The 17,522-nt window shown below is 36.9% G+C and overlaps 1 protein-coding gene across 1 annotated transcript in view; it reads right to left on the bottom strand.

Annotated features, from left to right (window-relative positions):
* EIPR1 (EARP complex and GARP complex interacting protein 1) overlaps positions 1–17,522 on the bottom strand; it is a 59,197-nt gene that overhangs the window by 18,939 nt on the left and 22,736 nt on the right. The window contains exon 4 of the mRNA XM_088530596.1: positions 11,522–11,678. Within this exon, the coding sequence (XP_088386722.1) occupies positions 11,522–11,678 (157 nt within the window). The remainder of the gene's footprint in view (positions 1–11,521; positions 11,679–17,522) is intronic.

The raw sequence follows: 17,522 nt of genomic DNA, 5'->3' as shown, positions 1-17,522 counted from the left end.
GTGCTGGAAAGTTATTTTGATCTTGTGAACCTACGCTCAAATGCTTTTAATAATTTTCTTTGCAGTTTTCTTCAACAGAAATTGGTCCCATGTTTCAAGTGCAAAATCTGCCATGAAGCAGAATCTAGCATGAATCTAGCAAGTATTACATATTTGTATGTATGAACATTACTGCAGAGTCAGTTACTAAAAAGTTGTGGCACTAAAAATATGCTTATTTATGCAAACATTTAGTCAGCTTTAGCATACTTCCTGAGAGCCCTTTGACATTCCAACCCAAATCTGGGTCAGCAAAGGGAACACAATCCAGCCCCTCTACATGCTGCCTAACGGTGCACAAGATTCTTGAAATCCCCTGCTCGATTTGTCATGTGTTCTATGTTCTATATCAGCAGTGATTGTGCAAAATGAAGTGTGATCACATCCCAGTAACACAAATCATTGCACATATATACGAAGGGATTAGAACAAGGATCTTCTGATAGACACTCACTACACAAATTCTTCAAGTTGAAAGCTTAATGTTCTTCTACATGTGATTTTGGGCATCGTTTTTGAAAATGCACCAAAAAAAAAACCATAGATCTCAGAGCTTTGATGTAACCTCTTCCAATTTAACAACTGGCCATCATGGATATGTCAAGGAACATACCCTCTCTGCCTACGACTCATTTTTGTGCTATAGATGGAGTAAAATAAATAAAATCAGTGATCATCTCTGCTCCTGTCTATGTAAGGAAGCATAGTCTAGCCAGTGGCAGCACAACTGCTAAGAAGGCAGTAGGTTAAACAAACAACATTTGCTATTAAATAAAGTCTTTCATATCCCATACTCCTCAAAAATAAAATTATGCAACTTCCTAATTACCTTGTAAGAACACAACATAGCCAAGTGTAGATACTAATTTAGTATCGATGGCAATGTGAATTACATTCCTCCCATCTCTAGACAAAAGCTTAAGTTATTCAAAAGCAACGTGTCAGTGCTATTTGAAATGCTATCCTCCTCCTTAGTGCATATGTGAAGAGGTATCTCGAGGTTTGCCAGGAGTCCATCACCAGACATAAGTGTTCTGTTCTGCTTCTCTCTTTGCTTGAATCACTCCAAACACTCTGGGGTTGAAGAGATGAAACAGATGCAGACACAGCCTGGGGCTAGTGAGCCCAATATTAAGCAGCCACCAGCTGCCTTCCTAACTTGTGACCGAACTTTACACACATTTATATTTTATCTACAAATGTGCGTTACTCCTACCTCCTTAAGTCAGTGGCTCTTGATCTGCCTAGCCTTATGGTACTCCCTCATTCTACCTTACACCAAAAAAAAAAAAAAAAAAAAAAAACACCACACACGAGGAAAAGATACAGCAGGTAACAAAAAGTGAAACAGGGTAGTTTCCCTCTGCACACCATAAATGAAATACAATCTTAGTGTCAGCTGAGATCTACCAGTCAAAATCCACTCCACTCATTCCATGAAGAACCAGTTTAATTCCTTTTAACTCCACATTGCTGACCAAAGAACTACTTGAACACATATATGACTGCACATTCCCTGTTATAGAGAGGCCAGGCTACTCACAGGTGGTTAAGTAGAACACTGCAAAAAAAATGAACACAGAGTACATTAAGTTTTTTTTTTTTTTTTTTTTTTTTTTTTAAGTTGTCATGTTGTCATTATGGTTGTATTGCTGATTTCTAAGTGCAGACCAAAGGAGGGATTAGTTTCTGCATTTATCTTGTGCTGGAACTGACTTGCATCCTTATTGCATTGCAGATTCAAGGAAGCTACCTTGTAGAAGGCCATTCATAATGACCTTTGTCATATTAGGAAAAAATCACCTAATTTGGTCATCATGTTTATTATCAATGTGTTCTAAGAAGTACATGCAACTAGAATGATCTTATAATTTGTTCTGAAGTGAGCTGTTTTGCCCATATTGTTGCCAGTCTTATTTTCAGAAATGTTTCTTGTTAGAAGTTGTATGCTACAAGCTAGGAAACTTACGAGCACCTGAAAATAAATCTTGATAATAAAAATGATCAAATGGTTTCAGTTACAGGTACGACTACTATTCTGCTTATAGTAATTACAAGTAAGCAGCTGCCACTGTAATATATTTTTCATACCTCCACACGGCTCTGCCCCAGAGAGCTCCATTACATCCTTGAAAGAGATGAAAACACTCTATAAACACACACAACACAATTAAGATGTTTATGCATTGGAACTCACAGCCGATCACACTTGGACTTCTGAACTCCAGTGTCAAAAAGTGAAATCAGAAGACAGTACAAACAGCATTGAGTGGCTACCTGAAGTATATTCAAGTTGATTTGGAACATGAATTATAACTTCTTAAAATTGCATTATTTTTCAAACATATTGTTGAAAGCCTAGTTTTATGGCATTTTCTGTTGCAACACATACGTATAATATGAAATCACTACCGTGAAGTCTGGTTTGACCAGTTACCTCTGAAGAGCTCTCACCCAACCGATCAATATTCCTCATTCCTGCTGAGGCAGTTGCCCCTTCCTTAAACTGATCACTGAATTTTCAGCCATAAAGGCTAGACTGGAAGCACCTTCTTGGATATTTTCAAAGAAATTTCACATCTTTAAGTGTTATGGAGCTGGATGGTAATGACTTATTATAGCTAATAGAGTGCACTAATTAGAGCCAATTATGACCCAGCTGACATACCTTAGCATGAAAAGGTCTTTAGCACATACAGCCTGTCCTTGTGAAATGCCCATTTTGCTTCTATTTAATTTATCTCCAACCTAAGTTAATTGTCTTATGGGTGTGCTGGCACTGTTGACTCAGGTTTTATAATCTATGTAAAGGTTACTTCACGTAGATTATAAATAGAGGTCAAATCGCTCTAACACATTGAACTGTGCTCTGCAGTCATGACAGAGTTAAACAAATAAAAAAGTGAAAAAGTAGAAAAGCACTGACAAGTAGAAAAAGGGCATGGTACACATCTTAGAGAGACTAAAGTTCTCATTTAGAATAACTGATGATGATAAAATGATGACACAATAGTGGTGATTATCAAAAAAAAAAACACCTTTAAGAATCTTTTTAAAAAATTAGGAAAATCTTCAAAAAGGGAAACCAGGTATACCCAACAGTACCATTTTCATGAATCTGCCAACAGCTGTTGATGCTTACAGTTTTCCACAATGCACAAGATACTTCTTGAATTCACAGCTGCCACTCAGCAACCGAGTGTTAACTTCACTGCTGCTCTTTAGATAATCTATAGACACCAGACAAGCAATTATGTTTGTTGCCGTTATCAGCTAACGCCTAATGTTTCAAATTAGCTTCTAGTTATTAGTTTTTGGTAAAAGTTTAACACCCGCAGGGAAAATATTCGAAGCAAAGAGAGAATTTAAAATACTGAAAGGCACACAAAAAAAGACTGCATTACCTGAGTTTTATAGTGAAAAGACAGTTAACACCATGCTTTGCTAATGTAGCTGAGCTTTTACAATGGAACAATTCAAAACTCTCCATTACAAGAATAGTAAAGTGACAAGAAATCACTTTTGTGAATGCAAATCGGTCAGCCCAAATGTGTTTGACAAAGCAAGTTCTAACTAATGTTTAACCATAATCATAGAAACAATAACCATTTTTTTTTTCCTATAAATTGAAAGATTTTTCTGGTTTGAAAATTCTCACACACTGCAAGTGGTAAATCCACCAAAACATAAGGTAGGTAAGTGAGAAACCAAAGCAGATCACAGCCCCGACATAGCCGATTGGAAAAGTTCCCGAGTTACAGACCCAAATGTGCTTCTTGCTTTGCAGTACAGCAATAAAACCGCCAATCTATCATCTGCCAACCTGAATGTTATTCTAAGAATAAGATCAGATTAAGGAGAGCCTGGTACCCACAACTCTTACTCCTTACACAAATGGGCTCTACACATTTTGAAATGAAAACAGTTCTGGCTCACGTGTTAACTCACTGAAGTTGCACTGCTGGCAGTACATGCTTAGTGCATGCAAGCTACGCTCCAGGTCTCAAAACTCTCAGTCATTTAAGTGTATTTTGGCGTTCAGCTTCTCAGAATATAATGAAACCAGAGCCATAGTTTCTTTAAAAAAAAAAAAAAAAAACCTAAAAATAATCTAAGCTCAAGATGGAAGAATTAGTGGGGGTGTTTTTTTGGTTAAGAGGCTGCTGAGAAAAACAAGGAGGAAAGAAAGGTTGACCATTATTCTGGACAAGACCTCCAAAAATATCTACTTGGATGTTTGTTTTAGTTCATAAAAATATCTTCAAGTTCAGAAAAAAATAAAACTGTTGTGCATATAAGTGTCTCACTGGAGGCAGATGTGCAAAAGCAGCAGCACTTCCACTACAATGTTTGGCAGTCTTCATTAGAGCACCACATGACAGTGCTGTGTCTAATGTTGCTGTGTAGTTAAACAAGTTTATATCAGAAGTGGTGTGATTCTTGCTGCAGAGAGCCCATCAATTTCAGCAATTAAGAGATACATACATACACATAAGCACAATATAGAACCATAGTAATTTACAATCCAACAGCCAGCACAGTTGTGAATTTGTTGTATGGAAGCAAAATATTGGACTCTATGTAAGGGCTCCCAAAAACTCCATTTTCTAGAAACATCTGTTAGATTTCTGTTAAGCCACTGCTGATTTAAAGGGATGACCAATAGGTGAACAACTCTGCAATTCATTATCAGCCTTAGGCCTGCCTCTGTTTGGCTGCTGGCACATGTGTTAATGTTTAAAATTGCTTAAGACAAAGTGCAAAGCAGTGCAAGCCTATGACACAGACTCCATATATCAGCTATACGGGCAAAGCTGCCACTGCAAGTCGAGAGTCACTGCAAGCAGGAATCGAACATCTCTGCCTGCAGTGCAGCCAGCTTAGCCCCTTCTGCACAGGTTATGGTGGGTGCAATGCACACACACGTCATGCAGCCCCGTGCGCAGAGCGGGGCAGCAAGGCCAGGTTTCTATAAAGGAAGCTGTGACTAACAATTTTCAGACTGAAGGCAGCCAGCTGCACTCTGCTGCGTTTATATCTGAAGAACTTGTGAAATGCACAAGTACAGTTAATTTTTATAGGGTTTATGACTTCTTACTGCACAGCTCTTCAGATTATATTAACTAAAGGAAACCTATAATTCCTACTGATAGGCTTTGGAGTGAGGGTTTTTTTTTTTTTTTTTTTTTTTTTTTTTTGTATTCAAAAATATGAATTGGACAAAGACAGAATGGGAAAGCCAAGGATGGCCCTAATCACAATCCCTGCTACAAAAGGAGGAGGCGTTGGAGGAGCATCCTCTGCTGCTCGGGCTCTCACTCTCAGACTGACCACTCTCTTTAGAAGGAGGGTCTTAACATGGTGGGGGGGTGAGGAGAGGGCCTGTTGTTTCCCTAACTTCTTTCCATATTAGAGATGAAACCTTAAACTTAAGAGTAAGATGATGATATTTTTACCTCTTTGCTCCTATATATACACATATTTATTCTAGAAAAAATCAGGAATGACTTGATTTAATTTTCAGAATCTTACCTGAAAAAAGCTGTGCTCTCAAAAATGCAAGAGGTTACCTGGACTCTTCAGGACACTGCCTGCTCCTCCGAGGGCTGCACAGCACCTCAGCCTCCTCAAAGGCAAACTTGATTTGACACCAGAAACACCGAGCCTAGACAAGGGGGCTGCACGCAGGCACCACCAGCAGCCCATGTACACAACACACACTATCACTATAATTGTTTTCCCTTCCTGTTTTATAAGCTGCTTGTGATTCAGGTTACAAGGCAATCCAAGATACAGAATATAAATGAAAATCAAACTGAACATGAAACTACCCAGAGCTGAGCTCCCATGCTAGATATACGTGAATACACAATAGAACAGGTCTTGCAAAAGTCTTTTTCTGTACTATTACTATGATGCATACTTTTATGCTAGCATTTTAATTATCCTACTTTTAATAACAGCTAAAACATTCAAATAATTTGCTGCTTTAAAAACATTTAGGAAGTCATTAGAATTTCAGAGCAAGTCTCCACTAGATACTGGTGCTGAGACAGCAGGATGGAATACAGAGGTGGGGATGGTTTTGGTGACATGTCTTGGACAACAGAAGGTCCACAGCAAATACAGTTCAATTATGGTAAGAACAAGGTGGTTTGGGCAGCACAAGTTATTAAACCCGTAAAGAAAAAAAAAAAAAGGCGGGGGGGGGGGGGGGGAAGAATACCTCTACTCTGTGTCAGAAAAAGCACTTTACTATGGATAAAGCTGTGCATCTGCCTGGAGTGTTCTCAGACACTGCTACGCAAACTAACCACTACATGTGAACAGGAAGATCAGGGGCTGAAACAACATAATTTGTTAGGTAGCTGCAGGGTTAAAAAAAAAAAAAAAAAAAAAAAAAAAAAAAAAAAAAAAAAAAGCAATATTTGTCATCTGGCTTCAGAGGAAGTACTTATCTATCGTTTGGAACAAGATTTGAAGATCTTCTATATGTGTTTTTTCAGAAGATGGCAACATGGATATACCACGTTCTTGCTGTTTTATTGCTGTGTGTAAGAAACAGGCCATCTGCACGGTCAGAGAGAAGCAATGCAAAACAGAACATGCATCTCAGTTCATTTCTCTAATACAATCTGAAATATGTGCCCAAAATGATTGCCTAGGCCTGGTACGGAAAGCGCCAAGAGCTCCTCCTGAGAGCAGAGGGGAGCCCAAGACCGAGGAAGCACGGACACTTGTCCAAAGGCAGCTCCTGCTGAATATTTCACATTTCTGCACAGTTGCCCCCTATTATGTTACAACTTTTTTTAAAAAATATTTTCCATCAACCTTTTAACTCTTTCAATAAAAACTGTGAAAAGAAAACCAGTTGCCAACTATTTACACTGTAGAGAAAAACAAAAATCAGTAGTGACAAAGTACAATCCTATTTTTTTCTTTTAAGGACTAAGAACAGCTAAAGTAGCATTATAAATAAGAAAACAAAACTCTTAGAAGTCTATTAATATAGATCAATTTTCTTTCAGTAGGAAAAAATAAAAAACACAAATAATTCTGCACTTAGAGATGAGGGAAGGAAACACTAAGGTGAGAATTAAAGTGAAATACTACTTTCTCTCTGGGAGTGAACAGTGAAATAATGCTCCACAAACTCTCATCTTTAACTTCAGAGTAGCAGTCTTTCTATGCTATTTTTTTCTGCATCATGATTTACAAATTAAAGACAAGGGCAACGAACTTCTGCAAAAATTTCAACAAAACTGAATTTCCTTGTGAGCATAGGCAACCAATTGAAGCTCTCAGAAGTGGTAGCTCTCAGAAAAGGTAACAGAATACATCTCATTAAATGAAGCTCTCCAAATAGACTAATTTCACAAAAACATTACTGAAAATTAATAAAATTAGCTGAACATACGACAAGGTTTTATTATTTCAGTAGGCGGTTTGTGCATCACAACTTTTCCCTGGTACAGGCGAATCCATTCAACAGCTTGAGGATTTAAATTGATACAGTACTAGCCACATAAAATTACTGAATCTATTCGAAAGAAGGAATGAGATAAGAGTGTTACAAATTGCTTTGCTCATTGTGGCAAAAGGGGAAATACAAAATTCAAAATGTGAAAAAGAGCAAATGATTGAACACAAGGATTTAAATAAAGTCAAGAATAATCAAAGAGTCAAGAGAACGAAATTGGGTAAAAAATTCATAGTATTAAAGAAATTTAGGGAAAGAGAGAGAAATATAAAGTAAAGTCACATTTTAGAAAGGAGCAAACTACAAAGGGGCAAGTGATAGTACTGAAAAGGAGCTGTATTTCAAGTCAAAATACTTGTTACATAGTAAGTTTTTTATAAATATATATATACACACACACACACACAAACACAAACTTCTTGTTTGTAATGCCACAGACGGCTGATGGAAAATACAAGCATGTGCAATGAAACAGGAGTAGAACAAATTCTTAACTGCTGATAATTCTTTGAATCTGCAGTTAAGCAGCTCCACTAAAATCTGCCTCCTGATAGCTCTGAAATTCTGTGCTTTGTGAAGAAGCTGCAAGACCAGTGACAGACAATTATAATCAGTTAGTCAGCTGTTAAAAGCAAAAAAAAAAAAAAAAAAAAAAAAAAAAAAAAAAAAGAACCTGAAGGGCATTTTGCGCCGTAGGCAACTGGCACTCCTGAACTCAGAAGAACCTGTAAATTATATTTTTGGCATAGGGACATGCAAATGTTAAAACAACAAAGGTTTCATTTATTCCAAATGCAGACAAAATTACATGCAAGTAAATTGCATTAATTACACAGCTTTGATATGTGACATATGTAACAGTTAATGTATTTTCCAGAAAGTGGCATTTAAAGTTTTGTTTCATTAAGGAACATGAAAATGTTTTGGATTATTTTTTTATTTATTTATTTTTTTAATTTAAACCAAGGCAGAATTTTAACATATATATTCTAAAGCCTAGGAGAGTGGTACCACAAAAGAATTAATGCTACTAACAGCATGACAGGAGATGAAACTTGTACCTCAATGCAGCACGAAAGAGCTGAAGCTATTAAAAATACCATTTTTAAGGCTTTTTCCACTTCAGTTGAGACTTGTTTGCTACTTCCCATATCCCCCAACCTCCTCTTTAGGAAAATGTTATTTCTCTTCTTAAAGGCCAAAAGGAAATAAATAAATAAAGACTTCACCTTTGGAAAAATACCTATTCATCTGTCTCCAGGGCACTCATTTCCAATAGGCTTAACTTCTACCAGGTGACTGTATTCATTATGGAATGAATATGGTCAAGCTGGAGCTATAATACATTCAATATATTGATATCTTGAAAACATTAATCTTCTATTCAAGTTGGAAGGACTGTTATAGTTGATACGTGCTTTTATAATAAGCAGACTTTTATTAATAAAGTTGCTCAATACTGTGTGACCACATAACACAAAAAGGAGGTGGGGACTTGTCAATAAGCTCTTTGGAGACCTAATCTGAAAATCAATAAAAAAATAAATATTTTAAAAAGGTAAAGAAAAAGTATTACAGAGCTGGTACGGGATTGCCAGGAACTGACACTTTGCTAACAAATATATATATTTATATATATATATATACACACACACGCATATATTTTTAATAAGATGATGCTATGACAATGTTCAGAAACCCTAAAGTCCTTTTAAGTAGTCACAGAACTATTTAAAGCAACAGAAATACTAACCTACCTCTACCCAACCTGGACAGGGAGCTCAGATATAAACCCACCATGCTTTACCTGCTTTTAAGTTGTAAATTATATCTTACATTTAGATATGGAGCTTAGGGACAAAGAACACAAGCAAAACTTGTGTCCATCAAAGAGCAGCGTAACTAAAACTAAACACAAAACCAAATCCACAAGCAATGTGAAGAGGCCATGAAGAGGAACAAGAGTTTAAGTCATCAAGGAGCAAGAGTTTTAACTTCAAATGTGGGAAACCCCAAAGAGGCACACCAGGAGAGAGATGAAATTATGGACGCCAGATATGAGGGGTGACCGTTTTGCCACATACGTGAGGCAGAAGAAAGGATTTCCCAGGGACCTGCACGAAGGGCACAAGCAGAGACAGTCTCTGCTATGTTGGTTAGTTCTGAAAGGTTTTTTTTTTTATTATTTTTCCATTCTCCTTAAAGTAGATAACTATATCAGGTAGATGGATATGCTTATCAAAAAAAAATAATCTGTTCAAATATCTAAATATTTTCCTTTAGAATAGTTGGAGCAAACTCCAACACTTATTTTTTCCACCAAGACCATTTTGTTTTTGCATAAAATGGCTACTTTCATCTAATAGCTTTAACTACTCCTTGTACTAAATAAAATAAATAAATAATAAAGGATAAGTAAATTTACTTATCACTATATTATATTAAGATTCCCCCTTTGCTATTGGATGTACAACAAAGTTCTTCGCTATAAATCTCTCAGGAAGGATCTTGGCAGTCTTTGACAAAAAGTAGTATGGATTTAATGCTACACATGCAAGAAACAGACCATACCACTAATCTTTTCCAGGTATCTGTGCAAATTGCCTATTACTAGCACCACTTTTGTTTGTAAACTCCGAGTGTATAACCTTTTAGTGATAACGAACCCCCAGCACTTAAAATGGATTTTTAAAGAGAATTTCTTCCTTTCTAGTTTCTTTTAGATTTGATAATATTTGTGGCCCATTTTTAAGATTGATCTAGTGGAATACAGGAAGAAAACACACTTTTTTTTTTTTTTTTTTTAAAGTAGAGAGGCTTACCAAAGTCATCTCCACTGCCTGCCATCAATCCAAACATATCCTTTTCAACTTTCTTTGACCTCTGACTAACTTCAACTACCTAAAATGCAAATTCTTTAGGCCTCCCACTTAGCTCACTTTTCTTTCTTCTCGCCTTCCAATTGTAGCTGTATTCATACTGCCCACCAACACTTCTCCTTAGAAAAACGTCTCTAGGGCCATAAAGTTTTTGTTCGTTTGTTTTTTGTTTTTTTTTAAGTAAAAATTCTGTTTAGTACCAGATTGAAAGCTCAGAAGCAGTACACATTATGAGTAACTCAATGGGTGTAACAATAATGCTTGGTTTTTAAACACAGCGACCTATGAAATGCAGGTGAAATAAGATCACTTTTGCTATTCAGCTCCGTATAGTGGCTTGGGCATGAGACGGTCTTTAAATGTTTGGTCAAATATATTTCAAAGTTTGTTGCGCAGGAGGCACAGAGCAGTCACACACAGGTGAGGAAAGCTTAGAATTTAGTCACAATGAATTAGAAATGCTTTGTGGTCTTGGCTCACAGAAGACAAGTGATATTAACTGATCTGTCCATGATCTGTCCAGGAAGCAACAAAAATGTGTCCCACACGCATGTGTCCCACAAAGCAAAGAACTTGCAAACACACAATGAACAAATTTTGCCTTGTGTTAGACAGCAGAAGGGAAAAGACCCTCTGTAATACCCTTTGCAGTATCTAAGTCTTCCTTGTCTATTTTTACACAACATAAGAGAGTGTTAAATGGACACTATGTAATATAATGAATTTTTATCTTGAATAAATTACTTGCCCTTAAGCTAAATCATCTGAGTGAAAACAAAACAAAAAAAAGTAGATGAAAGTATAACATCAGATTTATATTCCATATAAAGATTGAAATGCTAAATATAATACCTTTCTGCAACAAAGAACTGATAGGGCAGGTGGGGAGAAGCACATTAGAAGAGCACGCAGGCTGTTACTCCATATGTGTTTGCAGGACTATAATAAATGTTTTTAATCTATGAAACATCTGGGACTAAAAATCCAATTTGTACTATTTCTTTAGATAGAAGAGCTTTAAAGTGGATAGCAAGGTTTCTACGATATAAATCTGCACAAAACTAACAGTACAGGTCTATCCTTTAGGCTTTTTTTGGGGAGTATAAAATATGCAGAATCCTACCAGGCCATATTGCCATGGGCTGTGTTGTCAAGGTGACAGAGCAGCTCCAGGGCTTGAGTGTTGCTTGATGAATCGTCAGGGGATTCATGACTGCCTGATTCCAATTCCTTCGGCATCCTCCACACAGCAGCACATGTCAGGACTTTATTGTCTGAAACTAAGCAAGAGAATAATGTCAACAGATCATTGTATAGGGGACATATTTGGTATCCAGTGCATCAACATTTACACAAATCTATAAGTAATGCGCATTTGTTGTTTAAAGTATTTAAAAGTATTATAGTAAGCTAAATTCAAAGAACACATAAAATATACAGACACGGACCTCAGATGAGAAGTCAAATTCATGGGGAACTCAAAATCAGGATGCATTTAATCCACTTTTCCCTATTTTAAAGGCAAAACACAATTCTCCTGAAAACACAGTTCTTTTGAAAGCAAGTTTTCCAAGCTTCATTTGCCATGTTGAGGTCAATGAAAATGACCCCCTAGATATATACTAGATATATACTGGTCAAGTCTGTAACAATAATTAAGACAATTCCAACTCTTTTCTTTTAAGGGCTACCTTCAGTCAAGTCTATAGCATTACACTGCAGCATCTGCTACCCAGTGCTGTTGATTACAAAAGTTAGTTTTCCAAAACATGCACTTCTCATCTCAGGGAACAAAAACAGCTTCCAAAGTATAAACTGAATTTACACACTTACCACATATGTATATATTTGTCCTACCTACTCCAGCTAGGCTAGGTGAAAAATCCTAAGGATAAATAGCAATGAATGACATGTTTTCTATATTTTTCAGAGGTCGATTTGGCTGATTTTAGCATACAGTGCTTGATTAAAAAGCCACAAGCATACATGACTGACTCAGATCAGTGGAAATTACACCAGGACCAATTGTAATGGAAGTGTTTGCAAAAAGAAGGGTAGTAAATCAGACAAATGCCTTCTTAGGCTGGTATGTTACTGACAGGGTAACGTGTCCCTGTTTTTACAAAGAGGACCAATCCAGACATTATATATGCAAAACGGGCACCTAAATATAAGCAATAGAATACGCAGCCGTTCAGACACAGTAAATAAAACCAAAACCTAAGAATACAGACACACTTAAAAAGTAACCATACGACATAAAACCTGTAGGTAGTTAAGTCAGAGGAGACGACCATTTCTCCGACAAAAGTAGTCAGAGAAGGGCTTTTAATTTAAGGTACAGAGTTCAGAATACATGAGCATTGTAGATTTGAGAGAATGCACTAAAAGCAAAATGCAACAGACATATGTGCACGTATTACATATGTATATATGAGAAAATATATAAACCATGTTATAAAACCATGTTATGCAATAGTTGGGAATTGGTATACAAGTAGTACACAAAGTCACAAGACCATACATTTAAAAGGTGATGGTCAATCCCTTATTTATTAAGGCTTAATAGAGCTAACTGCAGCACATGCCAACTAATCAGCTATTTTGAAGTCATCTGAGGTAACTCCTTCCTTTGGAATCAAAGTGCCACTGCAGAAAGCAGGAGCTCATGGCTACTCGTTACAACCAAGGTGCAAATAAAGGTCCAGGATGCGCTGTGTGCTATACAAGCAATAAATAACCCAAGCTGAAACTGCAATACGCTTTGAAAAGATTTATCAAATATTTTATCAAAATTTTTGATTTTTAGCAATATGAAATTGAGAGTGAAGAAAACACTAAACTGTTTGGTTATTTTCTTGAAAGATCAGCACCATGCATATCCAGCATGACAAGTATTCTAGAAAGCTCATGCTTAAACCAATTCCACATTGGAACATTTTGAAGTCACGATGGTTTGTTCCCATAAAGAACTTAGAAAAATAAAATCCAATTGTGCAAGAAATGTTGATTTCCAGATAACAAAGACTAAAACAGTTGAACGAGCAAGTAAATCTCCTCAGAAGTTGATGTAAGCAGGCTCCCGTGGAAGTCTAGCGCTCTGAAAACTGCTCAGCAGCCACCAGTGAAATAAACATGCTTGAAATTCAATGCAAGAAACAATTCTACAAAGATTTTTATTTGGTTTCAAATTATAACCACAGATGCTGCTAATGAGCAAGCTGGAAATGCACTGGATAGTCCACGCAGAGCGGATCTGCTCGAGCAGTGAAAGCAGATCTCAGCCCTGCAGAGCTCCCTGCGCCGAGCCCGGCACAGCCCCCGAGCTGCTCCGAGGAGGCGACACGGCTCCGATGCCCCCTGCTCTTCCAAAACACAAGAGAAGCTTCTCTTTCTGAAGGGTAGTTTGAGCACGGTAGCTTTCTACATTAATGGTTCTTATTTTACAGAACGTACTTCAGGCAGCATTTTTTTCTTTTACACCATTCGATTTTTATCTTAAAGAATTGTTCTAAGCTTTGTTAGTGTATATCTTTAGAATGCCACTTTAAGAAGAAGGATATCTATCAGACTTTATAGGGATCCTAATAACTCAGGAGTTATTCATTCCCTTTCACGGCAGTTGAAATAATTCAGTTACTTTAGCTTTCCCTGTCATTACTTACAAAAACAGAAGTAAAAATATATATTTTAAACCACAGTTAAGATGGCTTCATGAGGTAACTATCACCTTTTTTATGTTAATACAGAAATTTTAATCTCCATTAACCCCTGCATTCCTTATATTTTAGTAGAAGTTTTTTCTTCAATTAGAAATCATATTATCTTCACATCATTTTCATAACATATATGTTCCTGTAAATACCAAATAATAGTAAAAAAAGGATTGCAAGTAGAGGTTGGCTCAGAACTTCATATGCCAAGTTGCTACGATACCACATCTCTGTTTCACTTCATTTGGGGTTTGGGGTGGGGGGTAAAATCTGTTGTGCGTCAAGGGCAGACAGACAGCAGGCCCAAAACCCACCACTGCCACAGACATTATTCGCTGCTTTTAACTTGATTTGAAGAGGCTCATGGAAGATTACAGGCCATTTTGCAGACATTAGATGATCAACGATCATCAACAGCTCTATGTGCATTACAAAGCCAGAGATTCTACTTTAAACTCTGGAGGAACTCTGCAGTTAGATATGTAGTAAGATCTGTAGTGCTGAGGCTTAATTCAGAGCACTATTAATTTCTCCTTGCACTTTTTATATACTTATCTACAGTTCTGACATTATTAATTCTCAGATGTGTGAAACTAAAATGGAATTGCCAGGGCTACTGGGGAAGAAGTTTCAGATATGCCTGATCTAATCGAAGGCTTAATCCCTTTATATAAAGCACTAAAAAAACACTATCTTTTGCTCTCTGGTAAAAAGAAAAGGAAAGTCTAGGACTGAGCAAAAGTGTCACTCCACGATGACAAGACAGTTCTTCGGTGGCTCTTGATTCTTTTTAAAGAAACAGGTAGCAGCAATGACCCTACAGGAACCCATGCAAATAAAGTAACTCTCATCATATAGAAAACCAGATCCCATAACAAGCTTCTCATGTTCTGTCATGGCATTATGACAAAAATCAATAAGTACACAGGATTGTACGGGTAATTCCTCAAATACCGTTTATTAAATGATATTAAAATGTACGTACCCAATATTACTGCATAGTTTCACTACAGCCTTTAGCATCACTCCTTGCCCTCCAAAAAAAAAAAAAAAAAAGAAAAAATCTTTGCGCAAGTAGAAACCCTGGCTTTTCCCTTCTTTTACTAAATCTTCATTTCACTGTACTGCATATAGGCAGCAAACACTATTTTTACCTATTACCTCTTGTAAGGTTTCTCAGCTACGACACTACATTAAGCACATTTTTATAAACTTGTACCTGTCAGTATGACTTTTTCCAAGACAATAAAAGGCAAGCATAGTATTCAAGTGACAATGCCAGCCTGCCTGCTTGTCCAACCTTACCTCACAATTAGAGCAGACAGTATTTTAGGTCACAGAACCAAAGCAAACAATAGATAAGGTTAGGCAATTTAAAACTTTTGATTTTATGTTGCTGTAATCAAGCTTAAGAAAAGCATCAGGCAATTTAACTAAGCATAATGTGAGCCTATCTTGTGGACCTGAAAGTACACTTTCGGAGTAAAACTGAAAGGTTTGCTGAAGACAGTCTCACTGTTATCTGTGAAGCATTTGTCACAAAAAAAAAAAAAAAAAAAAAAAAAAAAAAAGAGAGAGAGACAATGACATATTAAATCTTTGTTACATTTAATCCTCATCATACAAGAGAAAAGCCCTTATCTAATTCATTGTACGTCTTCAAAATAACTTTCACTGGGCATAGCTAAAGTTGGAATTAGACATGCTATCCAACTGCAACCACCCAACCTCAGCAATACAACCTCCTGGGTAGAGGTTACCATGTCCTCTGACCTGCCAGAGGAATTCTGCCCAGAATTTCTTCTACCTGGTTTCATTTAAACAATCAAAGTTTAAAAACAAAGCGAAAACAAAAGAACAAAACCAAGGTAGAAAGTGCCTAAACAGAGTTGCACTCTCAGCCTTGAGAGTACAGCAACCAACTGCAGTGAGCTCATCCAAAGCCTCAGTGAGGCAACCATGGCAAGAGAGCATAGGCCTCTTTCGTTGCCTACTTTGCAAGTACAGCAAGTGCAAAAACACTGTGCACACGGAGCGTGCAATTTGCAAAAGGTCACAACTTGGTCAAATCAATAGCAATTTTCACCGGAGCACTCAGAGGGACTTCTCAGTGAGGGCTATTCCTTCATTCAGCATTCCACTACTAGCTGTTTCGATACACATACGAAATAGGAGAAGCTGCAAGCGGGTGAAGTATCCCATTTTATCTTCTTCCAAATACAGTTCCCCTTAGAGAGTTGCTGCAGCTTAAGGTAATAGCCACTGAGAGAAATAAGTCCAAAATTTTTCTGCCTGGAAGGTAAACATACTGGAAAGTCATTAATGAGAGTTGACAAGAAAACACATGTGTAACCTTAACTACAGCTACCTGATATACTGCTTTATAGAATTAATTCCTATAAAACATATCAACACACTGCAGCATTGCTGGCTGGAACACAGAAGCCAGTAGACATGTCTTAACTCTACAGTTATTTTGAGCCTGGAAGTAGAGGAAATATGCAAGTACAGGAACACAGACTGCTGATTCCAGGTGTAATACATTTGCTCCAGACACTGAGAAAGTCACTCATGTCCTTGTGAAGAGTTGTTCTTTGAAATAAATAATAAATAAAATCCAATAAAACAAACTTTTGATTTTGCTTCAGCAAGTCCTACAGTTAAAGGCTTACATACTGAAAGATGAAGTGAGTTCTGTCAGGTCTCCAGATGTAGATGCTAGAAACTATGAAGTCTACCAGCCAAGAGTTATTATAAAGAATCCTTTAGAAAGGACCACAGTCTGGAAAACTGCAAGGATTTCAAGCATACATCAGGTGTCATGATAAAAATCTGCAGAGACTACTTAGAGGGAGGAAAAAAAAAATATATATATATATATATATATATGTGTGTGTGTGTGTATACACACATATATATATAGCCTCGTTCATCCAGATTTGATATCTGGATGACTGAATGATTGAGGTAAGTCAGAAGAGATATATTGGAAGGGGGGGCAAGTTCAATTTGTCACTGTAGACAGTGAACATAGTTTCTTAAAGAAAAAGCTCTACTTGCAGTGTTGAAGCTGTACGTGACTTTGCAATCAAAAGCAATCCAGTAATTTCACTGCTTTCTCACACCAAATCCCTTTACTGAAACTCCGCCTCCTCAAATATATTTCCTATGGAAACTAGAAGAAAAAGTATTTTAGTTAAAAACCTTGCTGACCTCAGTTTTAACTAAAGAGTAATGAACACCTGAAACTATTTGGAGATGCTTCTGCCAGTCAAATATTCCTAAAACAGAGAAAAGTCAGAAGATGAGAATACATGGAATATAAAAACAAATCCCCATCACAAGTAAGGACACTCATTGATACTCTGCAGTTCAAGCAGAGAAGAGGGTTATTTTGACAACGTACAATGA

The sequence above is a fragment of the Tinamus guttatus genome, unplaced genomic scaffold, assembly GCF_059628265.1.
Source record: "Tinamus guttatus ecotype Peru unplaced genomic scaffold, ASM5962826v1 Tinamus_guttatus_pri_ptg000383l, whole genome shotgun sequence".
Lineage (NCBI taxonomy): Eukaryota > Metazoa > Chordata > Aves > Tinamiformes > Tinamidae > Tinamus > Tinamus guttatus.
Note: the sequence above shows the minus strand (reverse complement) of the source record. Positions and strands in the feature narration are given on the sequence as shown.